The 26,799-nt window shown below is 37.4% G+C and overlaps 2 protein-coding genes across 2 annotated transcripts; both read left to right on the top strand.

The window, feature by feature from the left end:
- Positions 1-2,793: 2,793 nt before the first annotated feature.
- On the top strand, positions 2,794-3,627 carry LOC138890475 (uncharacterized). The gene has a single exon (XM_070173863.1). It carries the CDS (start codon positions 2,794-2,796, stop codon positions 3,625-3,627), a length of 834 nt encoding a protein of 277 aa, XP_070029964.1.
- A 62-nt stretch (positions 3,628-3,689) lies between these two features.
- On the top strand, positions 3,690-6,942 carry LOC138890474 (uncharacterized). The gene is made up of 9 exons (XM_070173862.1): positions 3,690-3,767; positions 4,068-4,764; positions 4,880-5,059; positions 5,146-5,238; positions 5,299-5,469; positions 5,618-5,907; positions 5,996-6,095; positions 6,316-6,351; positions 6,446-6,942. The coding sequence occupies exons 1-9, from the start codon at positions 3,690-3,692 to the stop codon at positions 6,940-6,942; spliced, it is 2,142 nt and encodes a 713-aa protein (XP_070029963.1).
- Positions 6,943-26,799: the final 19,857 nt, after the last annotated feature.

The raw sequence follows: 26,799 nt of genomic DNA, 5'->3' as shown, positions 1-26,799 counted from the left end.
TTTTGCTATAAATAGAACAGAAAATTTAGGAAGAAGGGGGTTCAAAAAAGAGGAAAAAATAGAGGAGAAGAAAAAAAAAAGGGGGCGGAGAGAGCGGTATACACTCAATATACACTCTGGATACACTGAATATACAGGGGCAGAATTCATTTTAGAGAGAGTAAAAAAGATAGAACCAAATTTTCTGAAATATTGAGAGTGGAAGAACACCAGAGAGAGTTCAAATCTAGAAAGAGAAAATAGAGAAAGATTTTCGGACTATTTTTCTTCTCCATTTTTACTGATTTTCTCCGTGTTGCTGGGATTTTTGGATTGAGGTGTTGAAGCTACTGTGTTGGGCTTTCTGCTACTGTATTTTGCTGTTTGCTGGTGCTGATTGCTTATCCCATTTTTTTGTTCTACATACCAGGTACACACATGAACTCACTGATGATGTAACTTTGAGATTAAGCATGAAATAAAGTATTTGGGCAGTTGCTCGCTGGATGAGGCGTCTGTTGTTATTCCATTATAAATGATAGTTGAAATATGATTTGAGATGATTAACACTCGATGAAATTTGAAGCTGTGGAATGTGTACTTAACGAGGACTATATGGGATCAGTAATCTCACCTTATTCAATTATAGATTTGGTAGTTAAACACTGAATTCAGTGGCATAGACTTTCAGGTTAACTGTACACTCTAAATAGTCTAGTATGCTGCAATGTGGTAGCGAATAATGTTAGTTTTCAATCGTTAATTGTTAGTGTTAGTTTAAATGAGTGTTGTTAAGCATGAATTTGTTTCTAGTGATCGTAAAGAAGAAAGACAAGTTTAAAAGAGGTCTGTGTCTCGTTGATTCAATTCCGTAGTCCAGCTGGTTCGAAGTATTAATGTGTTTGAGTGTTAATCTAGTAGTAGTGATTTGAATAATACCTTATTTTGAATTGGGCCTTTAGCTGGCTTGTATGAATTGGTTATTCTGTTGTGAACTATTTGGACATATGTGAAGTAATTTGAAATAAGTGTAACAGATCTGGGCCTGCTGTTGGGCCTTGCATGACTGGGCTGTCGATGGCCCAGTTTCCAGAGATGTTTGGTTATAGTTTAGGAAAAACACGGGTTGCCCAGCTCAGGGAATCGATCTCTCGATCTGTCCTCCAAAGCCTGGTCAGTTGAGGCGCCTTGGGTCACACAGCTTGGGCCATTTGGGTCTGAGATTAAATGGAAGATGGACTGATAATACCCAAGGGATAGGTGGTGGATCTCATTATCTCACAATAATTAATTAGGATTTTATTTTATTTTAGAGACAAATAGAAAATCGTAATCACTTTTAGGTTGGCTTTTTAATAAAATAAAATGAGACGAGTCTCGCCATATAAAACGTACAAACGACGGAGCCCTCAATAAATGGTTATTTTAAATACTTAGACTTTGGGATGGGCCGTTTAGCAAAATTCTACGGCCTTCCCCAAAATAATGATACGCTAGTCACTTTAGGCGCGCCTTTAATAATTTACTTTCTTAAACTCGGGTGCACATTTATGTGACCCAAATCCAAATCTCGACAGAGTTGAAATGTGTCAATAACCACGGGTGCATTGATGTGACGTGGTTCGAGATGTATTTTCACGACGTCGCAATTCTCGTTAAAAATAATAATAATAAAAGCGGTAAACAGTTAAAATTTGCACATAGGTTCAACATGTATTAAAATCAGATAAATAAGTCGAATATGACAATTGAGCGACCGTGCTAGAACCACGGAACTCGGGAATGTCTAACACCTTCTCTCGGGTTAACAGAATTCCTTACATAGATTTCTGGTTCGCGGACTATAACATAGAGTCAATCCTTTCCTCGATTCGGGATTCAACCGGTGACTTGGGACACCATAAATCTCCCAAGTGGCGACTCTGAAATAAATAAATAAATCCCATTTCGATTGTCCTTTAATTGGAAAAACTCCCTCTGCGCCCCTTTATGGTGGCGCGGGTAAAAAGGAGGTGTGACAGCTCTGGCGACTCTGCTGGGGAACCGAACCCAGAATCTCTGGTTCAGGGTTCAGAATTTGAGCTTAGAATAATTGTTATAGTTGGCTTTATCCATTATCTGATTTTGTTACATAATTTGGGCCTAATGTGCTAATTGATTGCTTTTACCGCTTTGATATTATCCGAAATGTGTATAAACTGTGTCGAACCCTTCTCTTCTTGCCTCTGGGGATGTGCTTACTGGTTGAGACTCCCTATTCTATTAGTGTCATACCCTGAAATAAGAAAGAGGCCGGACAAGTTACTAAGCCGGATGGCCTTTTGGTTCCCGGTACGTAGCCCCCTCCTCGACTCGAGTTGTCCACTCGAGTACATAGTCTAGAACAAATACCCAGGTTATAAACCTAGAATAACTCAGTTTCATGTCGGATCCCTAGTAGGAACGTTTGTTTTCATCACGTGCATTTGACTTTGGAGGCTCAACACAGGGGTTGGGTCTGTCTAGGACAGGTATACCAAAAAACAATGACAAAAGACCATCCTGATGCATCTTACTTGCTTCTACTTGTGCATTTATTTGTTTCGGACTTGCATGCTGACCGGTTTTTGAGGAAAGAGAAATAGTAGTGTGTGGGTTAAAGAGAGTTAATCGCCTGTTTTGGAAAAATCATCAATGCCCAAATAGCGTCGAAACTCTGTCGATTTTTTGAAAAAACGAAAAAAAAGAGAAAAAAAAAAGAAAAAGTAAAAGGGTTGTAGCACCAAAAACTGGGGTGCACACAAGGAGAACGATAACTAAATCCAACAATCAGTGATGAATGCTCTCATTTGGAATATAAGGTCAGTCAACACACAGCAGGACTTTGAAAGGTTGACAAAAATGCATAGGCAAAATCACTATAATTTTGTAGGATTAATGGAGCCAAAGCAACAAGCAAAAAAACTGGAAAGGTACAGAAACAAGATAGGACTTGCACAGGCAATTTCAAATGTTTCCAACAAGATCTGGGCTTTTATATATGAGGTATTTGAGGTAACTGTTATGTACAATATGGTGCAACAATTAACACTAAGATTGTTTCATACTGAATCGCATGAGGAGTTTGTCCTAACATTGATATACGCAAAATGTGATGCAATTGAGAGGATAGAATTATGGGATTCATTATATGCAATGGCAAGGGATATGGATGCACCATGGCTTGTAGGAGGTGATTTCAATGTAATATGGGACGAAGAAGAGAAGTTTGGTGGGTTACATGTGTCATTGAATGAAATTGATGATTTTCGACACTGCATCAACACTTGCAATCTATTCGACCTTGGATTTAAAGGCAGCATATTTACATGGTGGAATGGGAGAGTAGAGGAAGACTGTATATTCAAAAGGCTAGATAGATGCTTGGCCAATCTTCAGTTCCAACAAACTTTTCCAGGAATAGAGGTGCAACATTTGTCAAAGACTGGTTCCGATCATAGTCCAATGTATCTGAAGTGTGATATTGAGAATCCACTAATTAAAAAGCCTTTTAAGTTCTTGAATTTCTGGGTGGAACATGCAACTTTTAAAGATGTGGTGAAAGAGAATTGGACAGCTGATTTCAGTGCAAATCCTTATATCCTTTTTAATCACAAGTTAAAAAATTAAAGAAGGCCCTTTCACTGTGGAGTAAGGCTACATTTAGAGATATTTTCCAAAAAATAGCAAGCATGGAGGAGGTAGTGATGGTTCATGAAGCAGAATTTGAAGCAAATCCTACGGGGATGAACAGGGAAAGGCTACAAAAGGTTCAGGCAGAATTGATCAAATGTCTTGCACTAGAGGAGAAATATTGGCAATAAAAGGCAGGCATGACTTGGTTCAAGGAAGGGGATAGGAACACTAAGTTCTTTCACGCACAAGTGAGAGGTAGGAGGAAGAGACTTCAGCTTAAAAGAATTCAAAATAGTAGAGGAACATGGATTGAAGAAGAACAAGAAATTGCAGAAGAGGCTATAAAATTCTACGAGGAATAGTTCACAAAAGCAGCTACACCTTCATCATTTGAGATCCTAGAGCATGTTCCTAATCTGATTAACACTGAGCAGAATGCAGAATTGATTAAGCAACCAACAAAAGAGGAGGTTAAAGTGGCAGTACTCGGACTAAATGGTGATAGTGCTAGGGGGCCAGACGGTATGACAGACAAATTCTATCATTCTTGTTGGGACTTAATAGGGGATGACCTGTACGACATGGTGAGGGCTTTTTTCAATGGTCATGAGCTACCCAAGTGTTTAACACACACCAACCTAGTTCTGCTACCAAAGAAAAAAGAAGTTACAATTTTTTCTGATCTAAGACCAATAAGCCTCAGTAATTTTTCTAATAAGGTTATATCAAGGGTCGTGCATGGAAGGCTAGATAAATTTCTTCCAAGTCTGATATCGGAGGAACAGTCAGGTTTTGTTAAGGGAAGGAATATAGTAGAAAACATCCTTCTAACTCAGGAGATAGTGACTGACATTAGGCTTAGAACTAAGGCTGGACCTAATGTCATCCTGAAGCTAGATATGACCAAAGCTTATGATAGAATATCTTGGCTATTCCTAACAAAGGTGCTGAGAAAGATGGGATTCACAGAAAGGTTAATAGGGATTGTCTTTGGATTAATTTCAAACAATTGGTATTCTATTCTAATCAATGGTCAAGCTTATGGTTTCTTTAAGTCCTCAAGGGGTGTAAAACAAGGTGATCCTGTATCTCCAACTTTGTTTATCTTGGCAGCAGAAGCATTATCAAGGGGTCTCAATGCACTACATACTAACCTGTATTTTTGGTGGATTTGGTATGCCAAAGTGGAGTCCAAAGATCAATCATTTGGTGTATGCAGATGACATGATTATTTTCTCATCCTCAGATGAAACATCTCTGATACTGATTATGCAAGTGTTGAAGGCATATGAAGATGCATCTGGGCAGCTTGTTAACAAGACCAAATCAGCTATGTACCTGCATCATTTAACAGACATGGAAGTGGTCAACAAGGTGGAAAGGATCACAGGCATTCATAGGAATGATTTCCCTATCATATATCTAGGTTGTCCGATATTTTATGCAAGGAGAAAACTGGAATTCTATCAGCCCCTAATTACTAAGGTAATGGACAAACTGCATTCATGGCAGGGCAAGTTATTATCAGTAGTGGGAAGGGCAGTTCTCATATCCCATGTATTGCAAAGCATGCCTATGCATCTACTATCAGCTGTAAACTCCAAAGTATGTGATAAATAGGTTGCACAAATTGTTTGCATAGTTTTTTCTGGTGCAACACTGTAGGAGGAACTAGTAGGCATTGGGCTTCATGGAATACCTTATGCATGCTAGTTGAGGAAGGAGGAATAGGTTTCAGGTCACTGCACGATGTAACAAAGGCATTATTCAGCAAGTTGTGGTGGAATTTCAGAACAAAACCAAGCCTATGGAGCTCTTTCGTATGTCAGAAATACTGTAAAAAAATTAAATTATGTAATTGTTCCATGGAAAAGGGGGTCTCACATCTGGAGAAAAATGTTGGAATGCAGAGATATGATTGAACATCAAATCCTTTGGCAAACAAAATTGGGATCCTCACTTTTTTGGTATGAAAACTGGACAGGTCTTGGGGCACTATATTTTTTAGTTCCTCAGGACTTTGGCATTGATGAAAATGTACATAATGTACATGATGTTACCTTAGATGATGAGTGGGATGTGGACAGGCTATTTGAAATGCTTCCTGAAGATTTAGCAGTACACATTCTGGAGAAAATCAAACCACCTTCACCTATGCAGGTTCTTGACAGGCCTTTTTGGATGCTGGAAACAAGAGGATATTTCAGTGTTAAGTCAGCATGGGAGTATACGAGAATAAGAGACGAACCAAGAATAGTTTATAGAATGATTTGGGTAAAGGGATTGCCTTTTAAAATAGTATTTTTCATGTGGAAAGTGTGGAAAGCAAAGCTACCTTTAGATGATTTCTTGAAAATGGTAGGTTACTGCATGCCATCAAAATGTTGGTGTTGTGTACAGCCTGACGAGAAATCTCTTCAGCACTTGTTTTTTAAATCAGAAACTGCAAAGACAACTTGGAAGTATTTTCTATCGAGGGCAGGAATAGATGTGCAGGGACTTACATTGCACCAAGCAATCACAAAATGTTAGAATGCAAATGTGTGCTTAAGGTTAAAACCAGTAATGCAAGCACTCCCCTCATGCGTAGTCTGGGAACTCTGGAAAAGAAGAAATAGTATGAAGTATGGGGAGGCGGTGACAACTAGCAGGGTGATTTATCAAGTTTCATCAAATCTTCAGGCATTGGTGAAAGTGAGAAAGACTGGGATGGACACGGTACCTCACAAATGGCAAGATCTATTAGCTATGATGGAAAATTTCACTCCTAAACTTAAGGTTACAAAAGTCATGTAGGAATTTCCAAGTGCAGGATGGCTAAAAGTTAATACAGATGGCGCATCGAGGGGAAATCCAGGCAGGAGCTCAATAGGTTTTTGTATAAGAAATGAAAATGGTGACATAGTCAAGTCAGTAGGGAAAGAGATTGAGGAGACAACAAACACAGTAGCTGAAGCGAAGGCCATGGTAGAAGCACTAAGGTTCTGTAGATTTCATCAATACTCTCATGTATGGCTTCAAACTGACTCAATGTTATTAAAAACGATAATGGATGGGATCTGGAAACCACCATGGATCATTTCTGAGCAGGTAGAGGAAATGATGCAACTAATGAATGGGGGCAATTACACAGTTACTCATATTCATAGGGAGGGCAACAAGCTGGCAGATCACTTGGCTAATTATGCTTTAGATCATGGAGAAATAGAATGCCAACAATTCTGGCATCTAGATGCACAGGGAAGGAGGTTGGTTAATGAAGATAAGCTGCAATGTCCAAATCTAAGGGTGAAGGTGGACAGAAGATAAGAGGCAAAGAGAAAAGGAAGAGTAGGAGGCATGTCAACTTAATCGACCAATATTTACAAATCCTAAGGGAGGAGGATATTTATCAAGAGCAGTGAACAAGATGGGAACGTGAATAAATGCACAGTAACATATAACAAACTAGAGGGAGTTTGTGCAAAAACGCTAGGGATTTTGTATGAAATGCAGGTATGGAGGGCTGTAATTTCGAGAATCCCTCTCATGTGCGCACATGGATTATTGTGGAAAGCGTGAAGCCTGTCTCCTGGGAAGGGCAATGCAATCGAGTCAAAAGGAATGCAGGAACAGAACAACAAAGCAAACGCGTGCAATGGACTGTATCAGAAAACTTTGATAAAAGCATGGAGGGTGGCAGCTGCCAAAACCGAATTTTTAGGACTAAAATAACATCAGGGAGGGATGCATGCTTTCACTTAGAAATACGTGCTGGAAGCTAGCATCTGGGACGTGATTTGTAGAGATTAAAATAACAAAAGTGAGGCACGCATGCTCTCAAAGCACGATGGCTCAAAGCTTGATACGCGCATGCTTTCTCTGGACATCTTTTGATACTTGAGCATGTAAATTGGTCAAAACGATAAATTATAGAGCGTGTCTAGCTCGGTCTTCGACAATATAGGTAATTAAATATTGCCCAGCCATTAAACAAGGGCCACTGTGTTAGGCACAGCAACGGGAAGTATACGAGTGGGATCAGAAGAGTAAACGAACGCGTCCAAGGAGGCAACACTAGGTCGACTTTCCATGTGGAGCGATTGCAACTAGATAGAAGCAAATGCGAAGGAGAAAGGCGTCTACTAATGCATGGATTTTAGTTATACAAAGTGTGATATCAACTTTGAGTAATTTACTCAACTTTGATAATAGGTATTATGTAATTTACAAAAATTATTTCGTGCACCTTTTAATACTTCATGACACTTTGTTTTTCCATTTATTTATTAATAAAAATCAACCCTAGGCTATGCCTAGTGGATTGCTTAAAAAAAAAGGTTGTGTTTATGAAAAAAGGTTTTTATTTGCCATTGAAAAGAATCTTGTTTTCAAAAGAAGTTTGTTTTATCTGCCCGAACTACGCCGGTTTGATTCTCACCGGATGTGAGATACGTAGGCAACCCTCATCGGGTCCAACCTCCCTTTTTGCAAAAATATCCAAAAGAACAGAATTTACTGTTATTTGGAAAATAGTTAGAGTAATGTCATTCTTGTCAGAAATAGCCGAATGTCCTTAAAAAGGGCGCCGAAAGGCCGTTTTGGCAAGAACGGCCACCTGTGGTCATTTTTTGCAAGGCTTTCATCAGTGAGCCGACACAGCCTTAAAATCTTCGTTCTCGAAGTGCTGAAAGCCCGTATTTGCGAAATCGGGTTTTTATTTTATTTTTTGAAAAATGTGTGTTAATCTTATTTTGAGTCAAATTCTTAAATTTTAAACACTCTAATAAATGTGCAGAATGAGCACAGATCAAAATTTACACATATCTATAGTGAACAAGATCCCTTCGGAGCTGCACATATGGTGGAATGACTTGGGCGAATCAGGGCGCGACACGGTCAAGCTATACCTGGGAGACCTCACTGGGTTGTTGAAGATTAACCCTAGGGGGATATCATAAAGGCTCCGTGTTACATTTTTGGAACATGGCCCACAATGTATTCCACTTCTCAGATTTTAAACTCACCCCAAAAGAGGTAGCAGGTTATAGGGACATATTTGATTGCTCCAAGAGCCGTCAACACACACCAGTTCGTGGATCTACTAAGGATAAGCAAGGGAATCTCGTACTCTAAGTCGGATAAAGTTTTTCTACTCTGCAATTCATGGGCGTATAGGAGGGTTCGACGATCCAAAAAGTGGGGTTTGCAGCAAAGGGAGTCGGACAAAATGAGATGAACATAGGCGGTTCGCCTTCATGGTAACCATCCTTAGGCATTGTGGTGTTTCCCCGGAAAGATTGATTTAAAGGTGGCAGGAGTCGTCAAACCCCTGATTACCAGCAACGAAAGCACACTTGCCCCATGATGGTATCCAAGATGTACTGAGCTCTCACAGCTTGTAAAGCCGAGGCAGATTTCTTCGAGAGGTACATAAGCGCGAGCAAAGCATACGCGGCAAATAAAAAGGGACTACTAAGGGAACATCACTATATTGAGCAAAACAATATCCACTCTCAAAAGAGCGGATCTTTAGACAAGCCCAAGATGCCAGAATAGATAGGAAACGCTGCTATGATCTGATGGCCCGGATGGAGAAACAGATGAATGGGTTTCAGGGTCAACTCTTTCACAACGCTCAAAGTGATGGGGATACGGAATCAACAAATAGAGTGATTGCTTATGAAAAGGGATAGAATCAAGGGAAGAATCGACGATATCAGGCACTACATCACCATAAAGTGCCTAGCTTGTGAGGATATGTCCCGTGCCACCTTTTTGGCTTCAAAAATGATTCATGTCCACCAGGTTATGGAAGATTTAAAAGATCTGCAGAGGGGCTATGCACCAAAACCCACGGCGAGGCCGAACAACGCCCCGCAGGCGCCAAAATTAAAAACTTTGAGACATTCACAGTTTGAAGTCTGTATGTTCTTTGTCTTCAGAGTCTGTTGTCCATTGGAGTTTGTAATTTCCCTTTTGCATAAAGTCTGTAGTCTGTGTCAAGTCCGTCAGTTTCCTTTCAAAAAGTGTTTTGCCTTGTAATAGATCGTTTTGCTAATAAAGATTGAAAAATCCAAAAAATGGTGTCTTTGTTTTTTTTCGCACTTGTGGCCAGAACTACGCACGGTCTGATTCATGTGGGGACATGATACGTAGGCAATCCACATAATATTCGACCACCACTAAAAAGAAAAAAGAAAAAAGAAGAAAAATAGAAAAAAAAAAGAAAAAAAAAAGAAAAAGAAAAAGGGAGCACAATTACAAGAAGCCGGAATGATACACGTAACTGAAGCAAATGCATGATAGAAAGGGTTAATTGCCTAGTTGCATTGCATCCCTAATGTGTGTTTTCTTATCTGTTGAAAACCCTAATGCTAACAGGTTGCTTCCATTTTGTCCTCTTCCAATTCCAGAAAGGTGGTTGGTTGTGATTCTAAAGTAATGCTTCCCTGCAACACAAAGGCAAAAGACAATGGCAGAGAGCAACAGAACTGAGTGGGTTGGTACCGATGCCCGAAAGTGGTTGGTTGAACAGGACTACGGGTTGGTAGAAGAGGTAAAAATATTGAGACAACATGTGGCAGACATGTATCAGGCATGGATGACTGGGAAAGCACCACCCCCGCCACCGCCTAGCTTCTTGAACTTTGTCCTTACCCAAGCACCTAACACAATAACGGATGATCCCCCATACTCTCCGTATCTACCCACTTATAACAGCTTTCCCAGCCACCCGAGTAGCTCCATCACTCGTCATCCAACTATATTCTCCCAACACTACTCCCCTCCCTACTTCTCTCTACAGGACTCCCAAAAACATGTTTCACTTTCCCAGTACCCAGCTCCACAAAATGCCTATCCACCCTTACAAGCCTACCGAAAGCCCTCTGGATCAGGTTTCCGCCCCAATCAAGCATTTAAGAATGAGAGGTTGCTGAAGAAAGAAAAGGCTTTCACCCCTGTTGGAGGATCATATGCCAGTTTGTTCCAAAAGTTGAAGCAATTGGACATGCTGAAGTCGATTCATATAAAAATGTCAAACCCTTTGTCAAAGAAGTTTGATTTTTCTCGAAGGTGCGCATATTGCTCAGATGCCCCGGGGCATGACACAGAGAAGTGTTGGAAGCTGAAAAAAGCAATTCAGAAGCTTATTGATGCAGGTGACATTGTCATGCAAAATCCAGATGCAACAGACACTCGCCAAAGTCCGTCGCCTAATCATAATGAGATACATATGCTGAATATGAATTGTTTTGAAAAGGAATATGAGAAGTCTTTTGAGATCCTCGGAGGTCCGCGCGTTGCAGAGTTTTTAGTGCTATCAGAGGTTGCTCTTAAGAATGAGCCCACAAAGGGAACCCAAGAGCAATTTGTTAAGAACAATGAGATGGAAGTTAGGGGAGGTCCCAGTAATGTTGATGCCGAATTCAGTGGCTAAGATGTCGAGCTTGGCAATTGGAAAGACGCCCCTTTCTTGATTGGTCAGGGAGGAGTTTTGGTGGTTCATTTTGTTATCATTTCTGTTATCCGGGTTATTTGCAGGGTTGCAATCCAGACATTGTCTTGTGTCAAACCCTCTTATCCTTCTATTTTGTCATAGTGGTTTGTTTAGTATTGTTTAGGATTGTGATAGGTTTGTTCCAAGGTTGTACCCCAGTTGTTTTGCTTGTTTCGTTATACGGACCATTTCACTACTTGTCTAATGCAAATTCCGATCTTTTGTTACCTCCAGTCATCTTCTTTGTTTAGCTCTTTTTATCCTTTTGTTTTGTCTTTGTTCAACGCCGATTCTAGTGACATGACATGCGCGCACAGTTTGGGCCTAATCTTAAGAGTTAATTATAAAGCCATTGGGAGATGATCGGGACACTTAAGGGAAATAAGAACAGGTTGAGATCATTTGAAGCCCGGGCCACGTGAAACTGGGGCAAGTAAAACATAAAGAAAAACCATAAAAGCAAGTTAGCCATATTGACAAGGGGATCGTTCATGGTAACGAAAGTAAGAGTATTGCCCCAACGGTGTTTTAAAAATGACAAATGAAAAGGCGAATGCGTGGATATGGTTATCAAGTCCGGCACAATCAGAAGATGTGGCGAATATTTAATTGTGTTGTTTGTGCTTGACATGTTTTGAAGATTGGAATGACGAAGACATTTTATTCTTCTATCTAAACACTTTATCATTCGTTAACCCTTTGAGCCTTATTGGTTTTCTTTAATACCCCTCGTTCGGAATCAGTAGCAAAGATTAGAAAACACAAGCATGGAAGATAAAGAAAAAGAAAACAACAGAAACAACAAAACAACAAAAGAGAAAGGAGAAAGGAGAAATGAGCAAAAGAAAAAGAAAAAGAAAAAGAAAAAGAAAAGAAAATAATAAATAAGTGGAAAGGAAAACAAAAAAGGAATTGGGAACTACGTTTGACCTGATTCCTCAAAGAGGATACGTAGGCGCTTCACGGCTCGGTCATAGTGTAACAAAAAATCAAAAATCCCCAAGCTAGAAACTGGGGCAGAAGTTGTATTTGATGTAAAGAAATCTGGTTCCAAAGGTTGTAAATTTTGAACCCAAATTGATTCGTTTTGAGCCGCTAATACCCTTTCTTTCTAGCCCTATCCAAAACCTCACGTTACGGTCCCAAGAAAGACCTTTTGACCAGTCTTCGAAAGATGCCAAGTCATGCAAATGGAAGTCGAGAATAACACTCTGATCCCCAACAGAAAAGTAATAAAATGAGAGAGTCTTATCGGTGAAAACCTTCACGGGCACCTTGAGTCGGCTATAAGTTGAGAGAAAAACTAAAATGAGAGAGGCTTGATAGTGAAAACCCTTCGGGCACTACAAGTCGAATAAAGATTGAGAATCATACAGGAAAGCACCAGACAAAGATTGTAAAAGACGATTAACGACGGAGGATAGGCCACGTGTGCATGCCATGGCCAATAGAGTTGGTATCCACATCTGATAGGTTTTACTTTGTAGTTTTCTTGTTAGGAGTCATCTCTTTCTTTTGCCTTTTACTCTGTTCCTTTTACCTTTGTCATTTCCTCTTCTTGAGTCTCTTTGGTCAGAACAAGCGAGAAATGATTTCAAAATTTGCCATCAGCTTTCCAATTACGCAAGACGAGATCTGACTAGTACATCAAAGTGGTATAAGTCAGGAAAGAACAAGCTCAATGAGCTGGTAACAGTCAATGTGTTTTGAGGTTCGCGCAAAATACCCAAGATTGGTCCATATCAATTCAGGGACAGTGCAACAGAAAGAGGGTCAGGGGGATCGAACTGAGGGTATATTCGATGATGAGATTGACAAAAGGATGGACCAGTGTCAAGAAGGATATCCCTAGCAGAAATCGAGGGTTATAAGGCCAAGGCCAGCGGAAAATCAAGAAAGAACAACATGGAAAGCAATGGACATAATTGGGAAATTCATAGGAGACTCAAAGGTTGGGGAAATGCCAGTTCATGGACAGTACCGCAAAAGAAGATATTGGGTCTGCACCGGAAAAAGGTATTTCAGTAACACAGACGATGGAGGGAGTGGTTAATCAATGAACATGCAAGATCTTCAAGTGAAATCAGTTGTCATAAAAATACATGAGGTCAGATAAGGAGACTAGGAAAATGGTTAAGAGGTTTGTGAATAAGGAATCGTCAAGAAGGTCGGAAGGTATCAACCAAGCTTCAAGATGGCCAGACAACACATAGATGGGAAAATAGTTGATAGCATCCCCAGCAAGAGTATCACAACCAACCACCATGTTTTAAACTGACCAAATTTTCTTTGATTTGAAGCAGGGACAGGGAATATTACTGATGACGAAAAGATATGCCACAAGAAAGATTGTCAAACTGGGGCAGAAAATTTTCGTTCATTTCGAAAATTTTCGGGAAGTCTAACACAAGTTTGGTGAAAAACGGTATCCCCAGCAGTTTTTCGGGAGAAATCAAAACAAGTTTTAAAGAAAGCAATGTCAGGAGGAAGATAACACGAGTTTTAAGGGAGGTAGTCTTCGAAGGAAGAAGATAACAAAAAAAAAAGAAGAAAAAAAAAGAGAGAAAAAAGAGGAAGGCCAGTTTTGCAAAAGGAAACGGTTTGCAGAGGAATGAAACATCAGTCTTAAGGGAAGTAGTCTTTGAAGGAGTAAGATAACATATTTTTGAAAAATTGTTATCCCCAGCAGTTCGCAGAGAAATGAGACACCAGTTTTGAGGGAAGTAGTTTTGAAGAAGGAAGACAGTACAAGTTTTGAGGGAAGTAGTTTTGAAGCAAGATAATTCAAGTTAGAAGGAAAATGGTTCAGGAGGTAAGGGGAAACAATGACGTTTTATTTTTCGAAGTTGTTGATTGAAGTCAGGATCCCGCCTGAAGAAAGGAATGACGTTTTTATTTTCGAAGTTGTTGTTGAGGTCAGGAGCCCGCCTGAAGAAAGGAATGGCGTTTTTATTTTTTCGAAGATGTTGTTGAAGTCAGGAGCCCGCCTGAAGAAAGGAATGGCGCTTTATTTTTCGAAGTTGTTGTTGAAGTCAGGAGCCCGCCTGAAGAAAGGAATGGCGTTTTTATTTTCGAAGTTGTTGTTGAGGTCAGGAGCCCGCCTGAAGAAAGGAATGGCGTTTTTATTTTTTCGAAGATGTTGTTGAGGTCAGGAGCCCGCCTGAAGAAAGGAATGGCGTTTTATTTTTCGAAGTTATTGATTGAAGTCAGGAGCCCGCCTGAAGAAAGGAATGGCGCTTTATTTTTCGAAGTTGTTGATTGAAGTCAGGAGCCCGCCTGAAGAAAGGAATGGCGCTTTATTTTTCGAAGTTGTTGATTGAAGTCAGGAGCCCGCCTGAAGAAAGGAATGGCGCTTTATTTTTCGAAGTTGTTGTTGAGGTCAGAAGCCCGCCTGAAGAAAAGAATGGCGTTTTTATTTTCGAAGTTGTTGTTGAGGTCAGGAGCCCGCCTGAAGAAAAGAATGGCGTTTTTATTTTCGAAGTTGTTGTTGAGGTCAGGAGCCCGCCTGAAGAAAGGAATGATGTTTTTATTTTTTCGAAGATGTTGTTGAAGTCAGGAGCCCGCCTGAAGAAAGGAATGCGTTTTTATTTTCGAAGTTGTTGTTGAGGTCAGGAGCCCGCCTGAAGAGAGGAATGGTGTTTTATTTTTAAGTTGTTGTTGAAGTCAGGAGCCAGAGGCAAGGGGGAACAATGGCAATACGAATGCAGTTCTAAGTTGTTGTTGAAGTCAAGAGCCCGCCTGGAGATCGGAATGACGCTATATTTTTAAGTTGTTGTTGAAGTTAGGAGCCCGCCTAAAGAGAGGAATGACGTTTTATTTTCTAAGTTGTTGGTTGAAGTCAGGAGCCCGCCTGAAGAGAGGAATGATGTTTTATTTTTAAGTTGTTGTTGAAGTCAGGAGCCCGCCTGAAAAGAGGAATGGCGTTTTATTTTCCAGTCTTGAAGTTGGGAGCCCGCCCATATAAAAGAGGAATATATTTCAGTCTTTACATTTCAAGTTTTGAAGTTGGGAGCCCGCCCATATAACAAAGAAATACATCTCAGTCTTTACATTTCAAGTTTTGAAGTTGGGAGCCCGCCCATATAACAGAGGAATACATTTCAGTCTTTACATTTCAAGTTTTGAGGTCAGGAGCCCGCCTGAAGAACGGGAAGGCGTTATCTTTTAAGTAGTTGTTGAAGTCAGTAAAGCAGAGGAATACAACAAAAAATCCCCAACATAAATTCAAGTTCAGAAATCAGAAGGAAGGCAACAGCGGTCAGAAGAAGGCAGGTCAAGCTTCGAAGGAAAAATAATGCGAAGCTCACAAGAAGGAAATAAGCAGTTCGAGTTCGGCAATCAAGAGAGAATACAAGTCAAGTCAGAAGTAAAGAAACATCAGAGGAAACACAAGGCAACAAGACAGCGAGACAACAAGGCAACAACAGTCCCATGACCAAGTTTGAGAATAAATCTTTGTAATTCTTAGACCATAGCTTAGTATAACTTCTTTATTTTTTATCAAGGTGTAATAAGGAGGTCAGTAAGCAGTAACAGCAGCAGCAACATCAGTAACAGTAAAACCACAGCTTCATGGTAGTCCCAACTACCAAAAATTCTGAACTACATGCGACCTGATACCCTTATAACCAGGGATATGTAGGTTGTCCAAAACCAGGACTCGGTTGCGCCTTTCCTTTTTATTTTCTTCCTCTTTTGAATAACGATATGATCAAAAATTAGTCGCATTGTTCACTTTATCTTTGCCCGAAAGCTCTTCGTGTTTTCGAGCAAAGAGGGGCATCTGTGAACACCTAATTTTTGACAACATTTAATTTTTTATCACTTCTTTTATATAAATATTTTAGGGGGTTTTAACCTACTATTATTTTAGCTTTATTACACTTTTTATTATAGGATAAAAATACAAAAAAAAAAAGGTGAATTATCACTATTAATATTTTTTTATTATTTTTTTTATATAAAAAAAATCCGAAAATATTATTTTTTTTAAAAAAATAAAATAAAATTTCGGGAATGATTTAAAAAATAAAAAAAAGGGAAGTATTGAATAAAAAAATATAAAACTAAAAATAGGTGGAATTCTCCTTTAAAAAAAGTAAAAGAATGTAGAAAATTAAAAAAAAAAAAAGTTTTGTGGAAATTTTAAAAAAGTAAAAAGTAAAAGAAGGTTGGAATTAAAAAATAAATATAAAGGTATCTGAAAATTTTAAAAATTTAAAGTAAATGAAAGTAGCATTTTTAAAAGGAAAAGGAAAAGAAAGTGGTTTGTTTTTTTAAAGAAAAGTTAAATAAAGTGAGATTCTCTTTTAAAAAAATAAAAAAGTGGGATTTTAAATAAGATAAAAGTAATTAAAGTTGGAATTTTAAAAATAAAAGTAAATAGAGGTGGATTTCTTTTTCTAAAAAAATAAAAGCAATTTGTAAGTGAGATTTCTTTTAATTAAAAAATAATAAAATAATAAAAAAACAAATCTGAAAAATTTCGAAAATTTTGCTATAAATAGAACAGAAAATTTAGGAAGAGGGTTCAAAAAAGAGGAAAAAATAGAGGAGAAGAAAAAAAAAGGGGGCGGAAAGAGCGGTATACACTCAATATACACTCTGGATACACTGGATATACAGAGGCAGAATTCATTTTGGAGAGAGTAAAAAAGATAGAACCAAATTTTCTGAAATATTGAGAGTGGAAGAACACCATAGAGAGTTCAAATCTAGAAAGAGAAAACAAAGAGAGATTTCCAGACTATTTTTCTTCTCCATTTTTACTGATTTTCTTCGTGTTGCTGGGATTTCTGGATTGAGGTGTTGAAGCTACTGTGTTGGGCTTTCTGCTGCTGTATTTTGATGTTTGTTGTTGCTGATTGCTTACCCCATTTTTCTGTTCTACATACCAGGTACACACATGAACTCATTGATGATGTAATTCTGAGATTAAGCATGAAATAAAGTATTTGGGCAGTTGCTCGCTGGATGAGGCGTCTGTTGTTATTCCATTATAAATGATAGTTGAAATATGTTTTGAGATGATTAACACTCGATGAAATTTGAAGCTGTAGAATGTGTACTTAACGAGGACTATATGGGATCAGTAATCTCATCTTATTCGATTATAGATTTGGTAGTTAAACACCGAATTCAGTGGCATATACTTTCAGGTTAACTGTACACTCTAAATAGTCCAGTATGTTGTAATGTGGTAGCGAATAATGTTAGTTTCCAATCGTTAATTGTTAGTGTTAGTTTAAATGAGTGTTGTTAAACATGAATTTGTTTCTAGTGATCGTAAAGAAGAAAGACAAGTTTAAAAGAGGTCTGTGTCTCGTTGATTCAATTCCGCAGTCCAGATGGTTCGAAGTATTAATGTGTTTGAGTGTTGATCTAGTAGTAATGATTTGAATAATACCTTATTTTGAATTGGGCCTTTAGCTGGCTTGTATGAATTGGTTATTCTGTTGTGAACTATTTGGGCATATGTGAAGTAATTTGAAATAAGTGTAACAAATTTGGGCCTGCTGTTGGGCCTTACGTGACAAGGCTGCCGATGGCCCAGTTTTCAGAGATGTTTGGTTATAGTTTAGGAAAAACACGGGTTTCCCAGCTCAGGGAATTGATCTCCCGATCTGTCCTCCAAAGCCTGGTCAGTTGAGGCGTCTTGGGTCACACAGCTTGGGCCATTTGGGTCTGAGATTAAATGGAAGATGGACTGATAATATCCAAGGGATAGGTGGTGGATCTCATTATCTCACAATAATTAATTAGGATTTTATTTTATTTTAGAGACAAATAGAAAATCGTAGTCACTTTTAGGTTGGCTTTTTAATAAAATAAAATGAGACGAGCCTCGCCAAATAAAACATACAAACGGCGGGGCCCTCAATAAATGGTTATTTTTAATACTTAGACTTTGGGATGGGCCGTTTAGCAAAATTTCATAGCCTTTCCCAAAATAATGATACGCTAATCGCTTTAGGCGCGCCTTTAATAATTTACTTTCTTAAACTCGGGTGCACATTTATGTGACCCAAATCCAAATCTCGACAGAGTTGAAATGTGTCAATAACCACGGGTGCATTGATGTGACGTGGTTCGAGATGTATTTTCACGACGTCGCAATTCTCGTTAAAAATAATAATAATAAAAGCGGTAAACAACTGAAATTTGCACATAGGTTCAACATGTATTAAAATCAGATAAATAAGTCGAATATGACAGTTGAGCGACCGTTCTAGAACCACGGAACTCGGGAATGCCTAACACCTTCTCCCGGGTTAACAAAATTCCTTACTTAGATTTCTAATTTGCGGACTGTAACACAGAGTCAATCCTTTCCTCGATTTGGGATTCAACCGGTGACTTGGGACACCATAAATATCCCAAGTGGCGACTCTGAAATAAATAAATAAATCCCGTTTCGATTGTCCTTTAATTGGAAAAACTCCCTCTGCGCCCCTTTGCAGTGGCGCGGGTAAAAAGGAGGTGTGACACTGTTGTTTCCCTGACATGTTTTTGAAATTTCCTTCTGCAGATGGTATAATTTTGCTCCACTAGACTTCCCAAACCTATGTTCCAGACTGTTCCAAAGGTCCTTAGCAGTCCTTGAATAGATAACACTGTCACCTATCTCTTTGGTCAAAGAATTTAGCAACCAAGAGGTAACCATGCCATTGCACCTACTCCACAATGGATATTCTTTATCATCCATTGCTGGTTCAGCAATAGATCCGTTGATGAATCCATGCTTGTTCTTGGCTAAGATTGCAATGAGGATAGACCTCTTCCATCCTGGAAATCCTCTTCCATCAAATGGTGAACTCACAAGCCCCATACCTGGAGTATCAGAAGAATGCAAATGATAGGGATGATTGGAGTCATTGTTGACTGCACTGGTTGTGGATCCAGGTGCTGTGATGGCAGTTGTTACTTCAGTACCAGTCATGGTTAAATCCAGAAATGGATAAGGGAGAAGAAATCAGATAGAAACTTGAGATGATTTGTGAATGGATCGAACTTAAATCTGCTCTGATACCATGAAAGAAAAGAGACTGAAATTGAGAAATTTTCTCTACTTTCTTATTAACAGCTTGGTCCTTTTTATACAAAAACTCTGTACAGATACCAAAGAATGTAAATAAATATTCCTTTACATTGTACTATATCCATGTGTATTCATGTGTGGCCCATACATCTCAACTGTATATCATTTTAAATGAATGGGTGTGAGGAATGGGAATGGGTATAGGAATATTTATTTACTTTGTAGTATATCCATGTGCCATTCACATGTGCACCATTCATCAGAAATTATTATTTTATTCCTTCATCTTCTTCTTTCTTGTTTCTTCATCTTCTTCTTTCTTGTTTCTTCATCTTCCTTTGAATCAATATGGGGGTTTTGATCATTAAGAGATGGTTTGGGCATGTTCAGAGGAGATGCCCAGATGCTCTGGTGAGGAGGTGGGAGCAGCTGGTTGTGGAGGGCACGAGAAGAGGTAGAGGGTGGCCTAAGAAGTACTAGGGAGAGGTGATCAGGCAGGATATGGCGAGGCTTCGAATTTCCGAGGACATGACACTTGGTAGAAAGATGTGGAGGTCGAGTATTAGGGTTGTAGGTTAGGAGGTAGTTGAGTCTTGCCTTACTTCGTGCCATTGTGCGACTAGTCTAGTAGGGTTTTTGTCTAAGATAGCTAGTGGCAATGTTGTGTCTTACTATTTCGCCTTTCAATGCATGACCTATTTAATAACTATCGCTTTTGCTTTGCTTTGCATAGCAAAAAATACTGTATGTTCATTGTGTGATATTGAGAATGAAACCATAGCTCATATGTTCTTTCATTGCAAATACTCTGTTGGGAAAGATTGTTACACAGACAACGGATATATAGGAAAGCTGATAAATGGCCTGGAGAGCAAGTTTGGGCTGAAAAGCATGCTCCTAGAAAGGGGCGAAAGCAAAAGTATATAGAATCATCTTGGGATGTTGCACTTACTTCACCTGGCAGGAGAGGAATAACAAGATATTTTAGAATAGCAAAAGAACTAACGATTAACTAGTGAAGTTGGTGGCAAAGAAGATCCATGGTAAACGTATCTGTAAAGTAAGAGGGGCAGGTGTATGGGGAGAATCACTACAAGAAAGTATGGCATTTGCAACAATGTTTTAGCAACAACTGAAATATTGTTGGCAAAAATGGATAAATGGCAACAATTCCACAAATTTGTTGCTATAGAATAAACTTTTTTGCAACAAATTTTTATTGTTGGCAACCGTATTAATTTTGTTGCCATATTCTATGGTTCAGATAATAAAATTTAAATTTTAAAAATATTCTAGCAACAATTATGGTATTGTTGCCGAATTTAATAAATGGCAACAACTGATTTTAGTTGTTGCAAAAAATAGAACTTTTAAGATAATATATAAACTTAAAATATAAACAGAATTTGCAACAACAAAATATTTTTGTTGGCAATACATAATATTTTACCAAGAAGGTTCGTGGGTTGTGGCCTAAAACTTTCCAGTTTTCCGCCAAAATTAAACGCGGCAAACTTTTCCCCTTTTAATAACTTTTCTCAAATTTTTAGCGCACTCTCTAGTAACCAATCTGGCTAGGGTTTTTCTTATCTGCTATTCTTGAACGAGCTCCTTCTCTGCTTCATCCTCCTTGCTGCGTCGTATTACTGCTGATCGGAAAAGAACCGGTAAGAACCCTATTCAAATTGCTTTATCGATTGCTGGTTCACCGAATAATAAAAATACCGTTTTCAAAAAGAAACTTTCCATAAAGTTTTTCTTTTAGCATTGTCCAGTTTCTTGTTCTTTATATGAATGGATCTTTTCTGTTGTTACGTGTAGCATTATGGATCTTTTCTGTTGCCTTTCATATGAATGTGAAATAATATTTTCTCGAAGTTAATAGAATATATTGAAGATCAATAGTTTTACACTTTAAGTTTTAATACTAATTTTGTGAGAAGTTTATCAATTACTTGATGTTATTTCTGGTGTTGGCCTGGTTCATAAGTTTTCTTTATGTCCCCTGTCTAATTTTTGGTTCTTGAATATTTTATTCATGTGTATTGCTATTCATCTATGTTGATTATGTCATGGTTGTTGGATATCACAATCGTTCAATAATTTGGCAGGTGATTACTAATCTTCAATAGATATGTGTATTCCACGAATGGTTCTACCCTTTCTTTTCTACCCAAAATACTCTGAAAGTTAATTTCAAAAATTTCATCAAAACAGTCAGGTGGAATATTGAAACCACTATATATATATCCATTTAAAGTGTCCTTCATTTAGTACTAACATCTTGTGAAGTTTTAATCAAAAATTGTAGATATTATTTGGACTTTAGAATATTTAGTATATTATTTCTCATTCTATCCTTAGCCTAGGGTCTATCGGAAACAACCTCTCTACCTATTGAAGGTAGGAGTAAGGTCTGCGTATACACTACTCTCCCCAAACCTCACTTGTGGGAATATACTAGGTTTGTTGTTGTGTATTGCTATTATTGAATCCGACGTAAAGTAAATTCTGGATTACTCATCAAAAACTTGGAGTATTTCTAGTTACACTGGTTGTAGTATGAGTGATTTGCAATTGTAGATGCTTTCAACATTGGAAAAATGCATTGTTTTACTAAGTATTTATATTATTTTATTTTTTGAGAAAAGAAAATTCTTAGAAAATAAGTATTTCATTCCCTTGCACTCTGTTAATTCATGAGAAAGTGTGAAAGAGAAAAATTATCCAACCATAGCTGAATCGAATCACGTTGGTGCTCCTATGCGATTTTTTAAGAAGGGCACATACTCTGTCTAGACATTAATACTTCTGTGATTCCCACAATAAACAAGAGTCTCAAAGTAAAAATTTTGTTTGCCTAATATGCATAGCTCAAAGTGGAACTTTTGTTTGCCTAATTTTGTCCACTAATATCAATAGCTTATCTGTTCTAATTATGTGGCTTTTCAGTTCAACTCAAAGCCTTATGTTTCTAAGTAATTCTCTAATCTATTTTTTCCCGATACAACAGATAATAAAAAATAGAGAGAGACAATCATATAGTTTTACTTTTATATTTTATTGTAGGTAAGTACATGATGGATAAGAGCTGAATATTCATTAAGAATAGGGCGTTACCTCAATACTTGAATGGTGTAGAACAATTTTTAAACTTCGCATTTTCCAATCCTAATGTTGGTGTAAGAATCTAATGTCCATGTATTAGGTGTACCAATATTCTTTGGAAAACGCGAGAAGAAGTAAAGACAGATTTACTTAGACGAGGAATAGATTCAACATATGATAGGTGGATTTATCATGGTGAGTCGGATTCATCTTCAGATGATGGAACAAATGTTGGTACAGATTCAGATATAATGATGATGCTTCCACTTTTGAAGTGTTGCATGACTTGTATCGTTGTATTCCCACTCATAGTCATGAGTTTGATAAGAACAGTGAGTCTAGTTGTGAAGAGCCTAATACATAAGCTAAAATTTTCTATAGGTTATTACAAGATGCAGAGCAAAAGTTATATCGTGATTGTGAAAAGTTCTCCAAACTCTCGTTTATAATGCGTCTTTTTCAAATGAAGTGTCTACATGGCTGAAGTAATACCTCATTTGACTCTTTATTGAAACTATTGAGTGATGTTTTACCCAAAGAAAATATGCTCCCGAATTCTATCTATGAAGTTCAAAAGATAATTAAAGGTTTGGGTTTAGATTATGTGAAGATAGATGCATGTGTTAATAATTGCATTTTATATAGAAAGGAATATGCGGATCTTGAGCAATGCCCTAAATGTGGTGAGAAAAGATGGATGGTAAGAAAAGGAGAACATACTGATGAAGAGGTTGCTTCAGAAAATTCGAATAAGAGAAATAAAGGAATTTCTAGAAAGATTCTTAAATACTTTCCTATCATAGCAAGATTACAACGATTATTTATGACAAAACGTACCGCTGAAGATATGGGATGACATAAAAATAAGAAAGTCGATGATGGAGTTTTACGACATCCAACTGACTCCTTGGCGTGAAAATTTTTTGATGAAAAATATCCAAGTTTTGCTTCAGATCCACGTAATGTAAGGCTCGGGCTTGCTTCAGATGGCTTTAATCCTTTTGGTTCAATGAGTAATGCTTATAGTATGTGGCCGGTAGTGTTGATCCCATATAATCTCCCCCATGGCTATGCATGAAACAATCAAATCTTTTGTTGTCTTTGCTTATTCCTGGACCAAAAGGCCCTGGTATAGATATTGATGTGTATCTCCAACCCTTGGTAGATGATTTGAAAACCTTATGGGAGAGTGGAAATGAGACTTATGATGCTTTTATGAAACAAAATTTTTTTCTTACGTGCTTCTTTATTGTGGACAATTAATGACTTTCCAGCTTATGGTATTTTGTCCGATTGGAGCACTAAAGGTAAATTAGCTTGTCCGGTTTGTCATATACATACTTGTTCCATTTACTTGAAATACGGTCGCAAGCAATTAGAAATACTTGGTTGAATATTTCGATTCTGATACTTTTAAGGTAATTAATTAGGAATACGCTAAAATTAAATTGATTTAACTTTGTAAATTATTTATTTTCTTATTCTACTTCTTATAATTCATCAAGAAAATATATTCACAATACCAAATTCAATACAGAGAATGAGTAATCAAAACAAAACCAATAAGGTAAAACAAGAAATGAATCATATTTGCGGCAGAAAATCCTTCCAAGCAATATCTTTTGAACAGGTAACATATATCTTTATTTTGACGAATTTTGGTTATTTTTAATTTTATAACATAATTTGATTTATTTTGGTAGAGAGATACAAGCACTGGAAAAGAGCAAAACTTGCAGAAACTTTGGGAATTAACTCACATGAAGAATGGACATTGGGTTAATGATGCATCTGCTGAGTTACATGTACGTGCGAGACTATTATCCTTATTCGTAGAATGTGAGTCCGTAGAAATAAATATTGAACGTTAAAGCCTATATAAATTTTTTGTAGGATAAGGTGAAAGAATATATTGCTGAAAAAATTCAAGAAATTGAAGAAGATACTGATTTGGACCCAGTTATTAATGCTGCATTTGTGAAAGTTGTTGGAGAAACGTCAAGTTATTGCCGTGGTCAAGGTTCGGGAGTTAAGTCAACAAGTAGGAGATCCATGAATGAAATTCAAGAGAAACTACAAGTACAAAAAGAGGCAGAAGAAGAGCGTCGTAAACGAGAGAGTGTAGAATGCCAGTTAAAGGAAGTAAAGATTAAGCTTGAGGAAGAGCGGAAAAATCGAGAAGCCATAATGCGTGACCAAAAACTATTGAAAGAGAGCATGATGGCACTAGCATCACATATACTAAGTAATGAGGCATTTCAATTACTTGCTTTTGGTCCTAAAATATTTCGTTCAAACTATACAACAGTAAAAGTGGTAGCATCACTTTCCTCTTTTGTGGTATTCTTTTCATTCTCTACGGCTTGAATTGGTGATGGTGGTGGTACTGCTGATGTTTCTGCATCTTGCAATATTATTAAGTGTACAAAAATATTCCTTGTAGCACATCTTAATTCATTAACTGAATCTCTTATTCTCTTCTGCAAAAAAAAATAAATAAGACCAGCATTTTATTTCTTATAGGTAAACATTACCAAGTATACAAAAAGCTATATTTCCACACTCTACAGCCGAAATCTTGAATCCTGTCTGGTTCAAAAAAAAAGTTAACTGGTATACATGACTATAGATGGTTTTGGTATTATTTTGTTGGTTTTCTTTCATGTGGTTGTGATAGTGGTTACTGTGAAGTGTTAACAATGTGATATTTATGGGTATCATGGCCTATTTACGTACTATTTACTTGTTTATCTCTTGAAAATTCTAGGAATTCAGTCTAGCTTGATAACTGCTGGCAGCAATTGTTATGCAATGCTGATACAATCGAAATGTCAGTTGATGTTTTTGTCCTTAGGACTATAGGGTCATTGCTTCTCTCAAATGTGGTATAAAATTGTAAAATAGATCTCATCTGGGCTGACATTTTCATTGTCTTGTGTTATGATACTGTTACAACGAATGATTCTATGCCCTATGATTGAACAGTGAATGATTCTACACCCTCTGCTTAAACAGAATTAAACAAAGAGATAGAGAAAAGAAAATTCTTTGATTATGGAACCAAAGATATTAAAGTAGTCGAATCCATAAATTACTCTTGTCGCACTATCTTTGTTTCGTCCTCGTTCCTATATCATTCTTTTCCATTGATTTGTACAACAAATTAAGTTATGTAGTTTTATTATGTTTAACAGAATGGAGTTCCTGCTGCAATTCTCAATATTTTTTCTAATTTAAGTGGTTCGGATGGTACAAGTTGTTCAAGACTTATGGATGACATCACGGTAAGAAAACTCTGTCTAACTCTTGTAAAAGTAAATTCCTTGGTTGATATTGTTCACCGTCATATTTGCATTCTTCTCAATTCAAAAAGAAAAGTTGCTTGATCTTGGACCTTTGAAAGGTGATGTGCTTGTTCTTAGGCTTTATAGTTTTCTGTTGCAATTTTTTTAGTTCTCAATCATATCATATCAAAATGAAAAGTTGTTTGATATTGGGCTTTTAAAAGATTCTAGACTAAAGTTATATACAGAGAATATCTTATACTTTGGAGAAAAAAAGTAAAAGAAAATAAAGAAGCTAGATCTAATGTAATTTTGTGGCGATATGCAAAATCTATAGTACATAGTTAGTGCTCTTCCACTATATTCTGGTATCACGATGAAGCCTCTCAGTTTTCTGATTCTAGCAAAGTAGTGTACATCAAGAAGGTCTAATACCACCACTGTTAACTAGTCTACTAGCTTATGGGTAGTCAAAACATGCAGACAAGCTTAACTAATGACGAAGTATATTACTAGAAACTGAACATATGTCTGAAGATAGCATTCCCACTCCCACCCATGGCCATGAAGTCAAGGAGCATCTATGGATACTAATAATTTCTCTACTGGTGAGCACAATTGTGTAATATCTGTCAAGAAAAGTTGCTATAAAGGATAGCATCCTCAGTCAAAATTTGTTTATTTAAGAGTAAATACCAGATTACAACGTGGACTTGAAGAATATTTTCTCTCTTCTAAATCGGTTGTAGGCTTGTAAAAATGGATCAACTACTACTACTATATGTGGTTAACCTAACAAGATTCTCTTAAATAACCATCGGCCAGAGAATGGATTCACTCATTCTTGCTCATTTCTCTGTCTTATTCTCTCTTTTGATCCATACTTGTGTACTTTATAGTTTTTATTTATAAAAGATATAATTATAATTTATATTCTTTTGTAGGATAAGCATGAGTAAACCAATATAGATGGCAATATGGTTCATGGATGTACAAGCTACTAGAAGAAAATTTACTTACGGAGTTGTTATTTGATTAGAAATTATGACTCTGGAGATGTTCTTGTTCTTTTTTCAAGTAAAAACACATGTTTTAGTGGTAGGTTTTGAAAGTATGTAAATACATTGTGCTTCAGTTGTATTGACTTTTGCAAATATATATCATATATTAATTTTTATATATACATTTGTGATGTTTTAAAAGATTTAAAATGTGAATTGTTTATGTTGACTTTTGCAAATATATATCATATATTA

This window comes from Nicotiana sylvestris, chromosome 4 (assembly GCF_000393655.2).
Source record: "Nicotiana sylvestris chromosome 4, ASM39365v2, whole genome shotgun sequence".
Taxonomy (NCBI): Eukaryota; Viridiplantae; Streptophyta; class Magnoliopsida; order Solanales; family Solanaceae; genus Nicotiana; species Nicotiana sylvestris.
The sequence above is the reverse complement of the archived record's forward strand: the minus strand, read 5'-3'. Positions and strand labels throughout refer to the sequence as shown.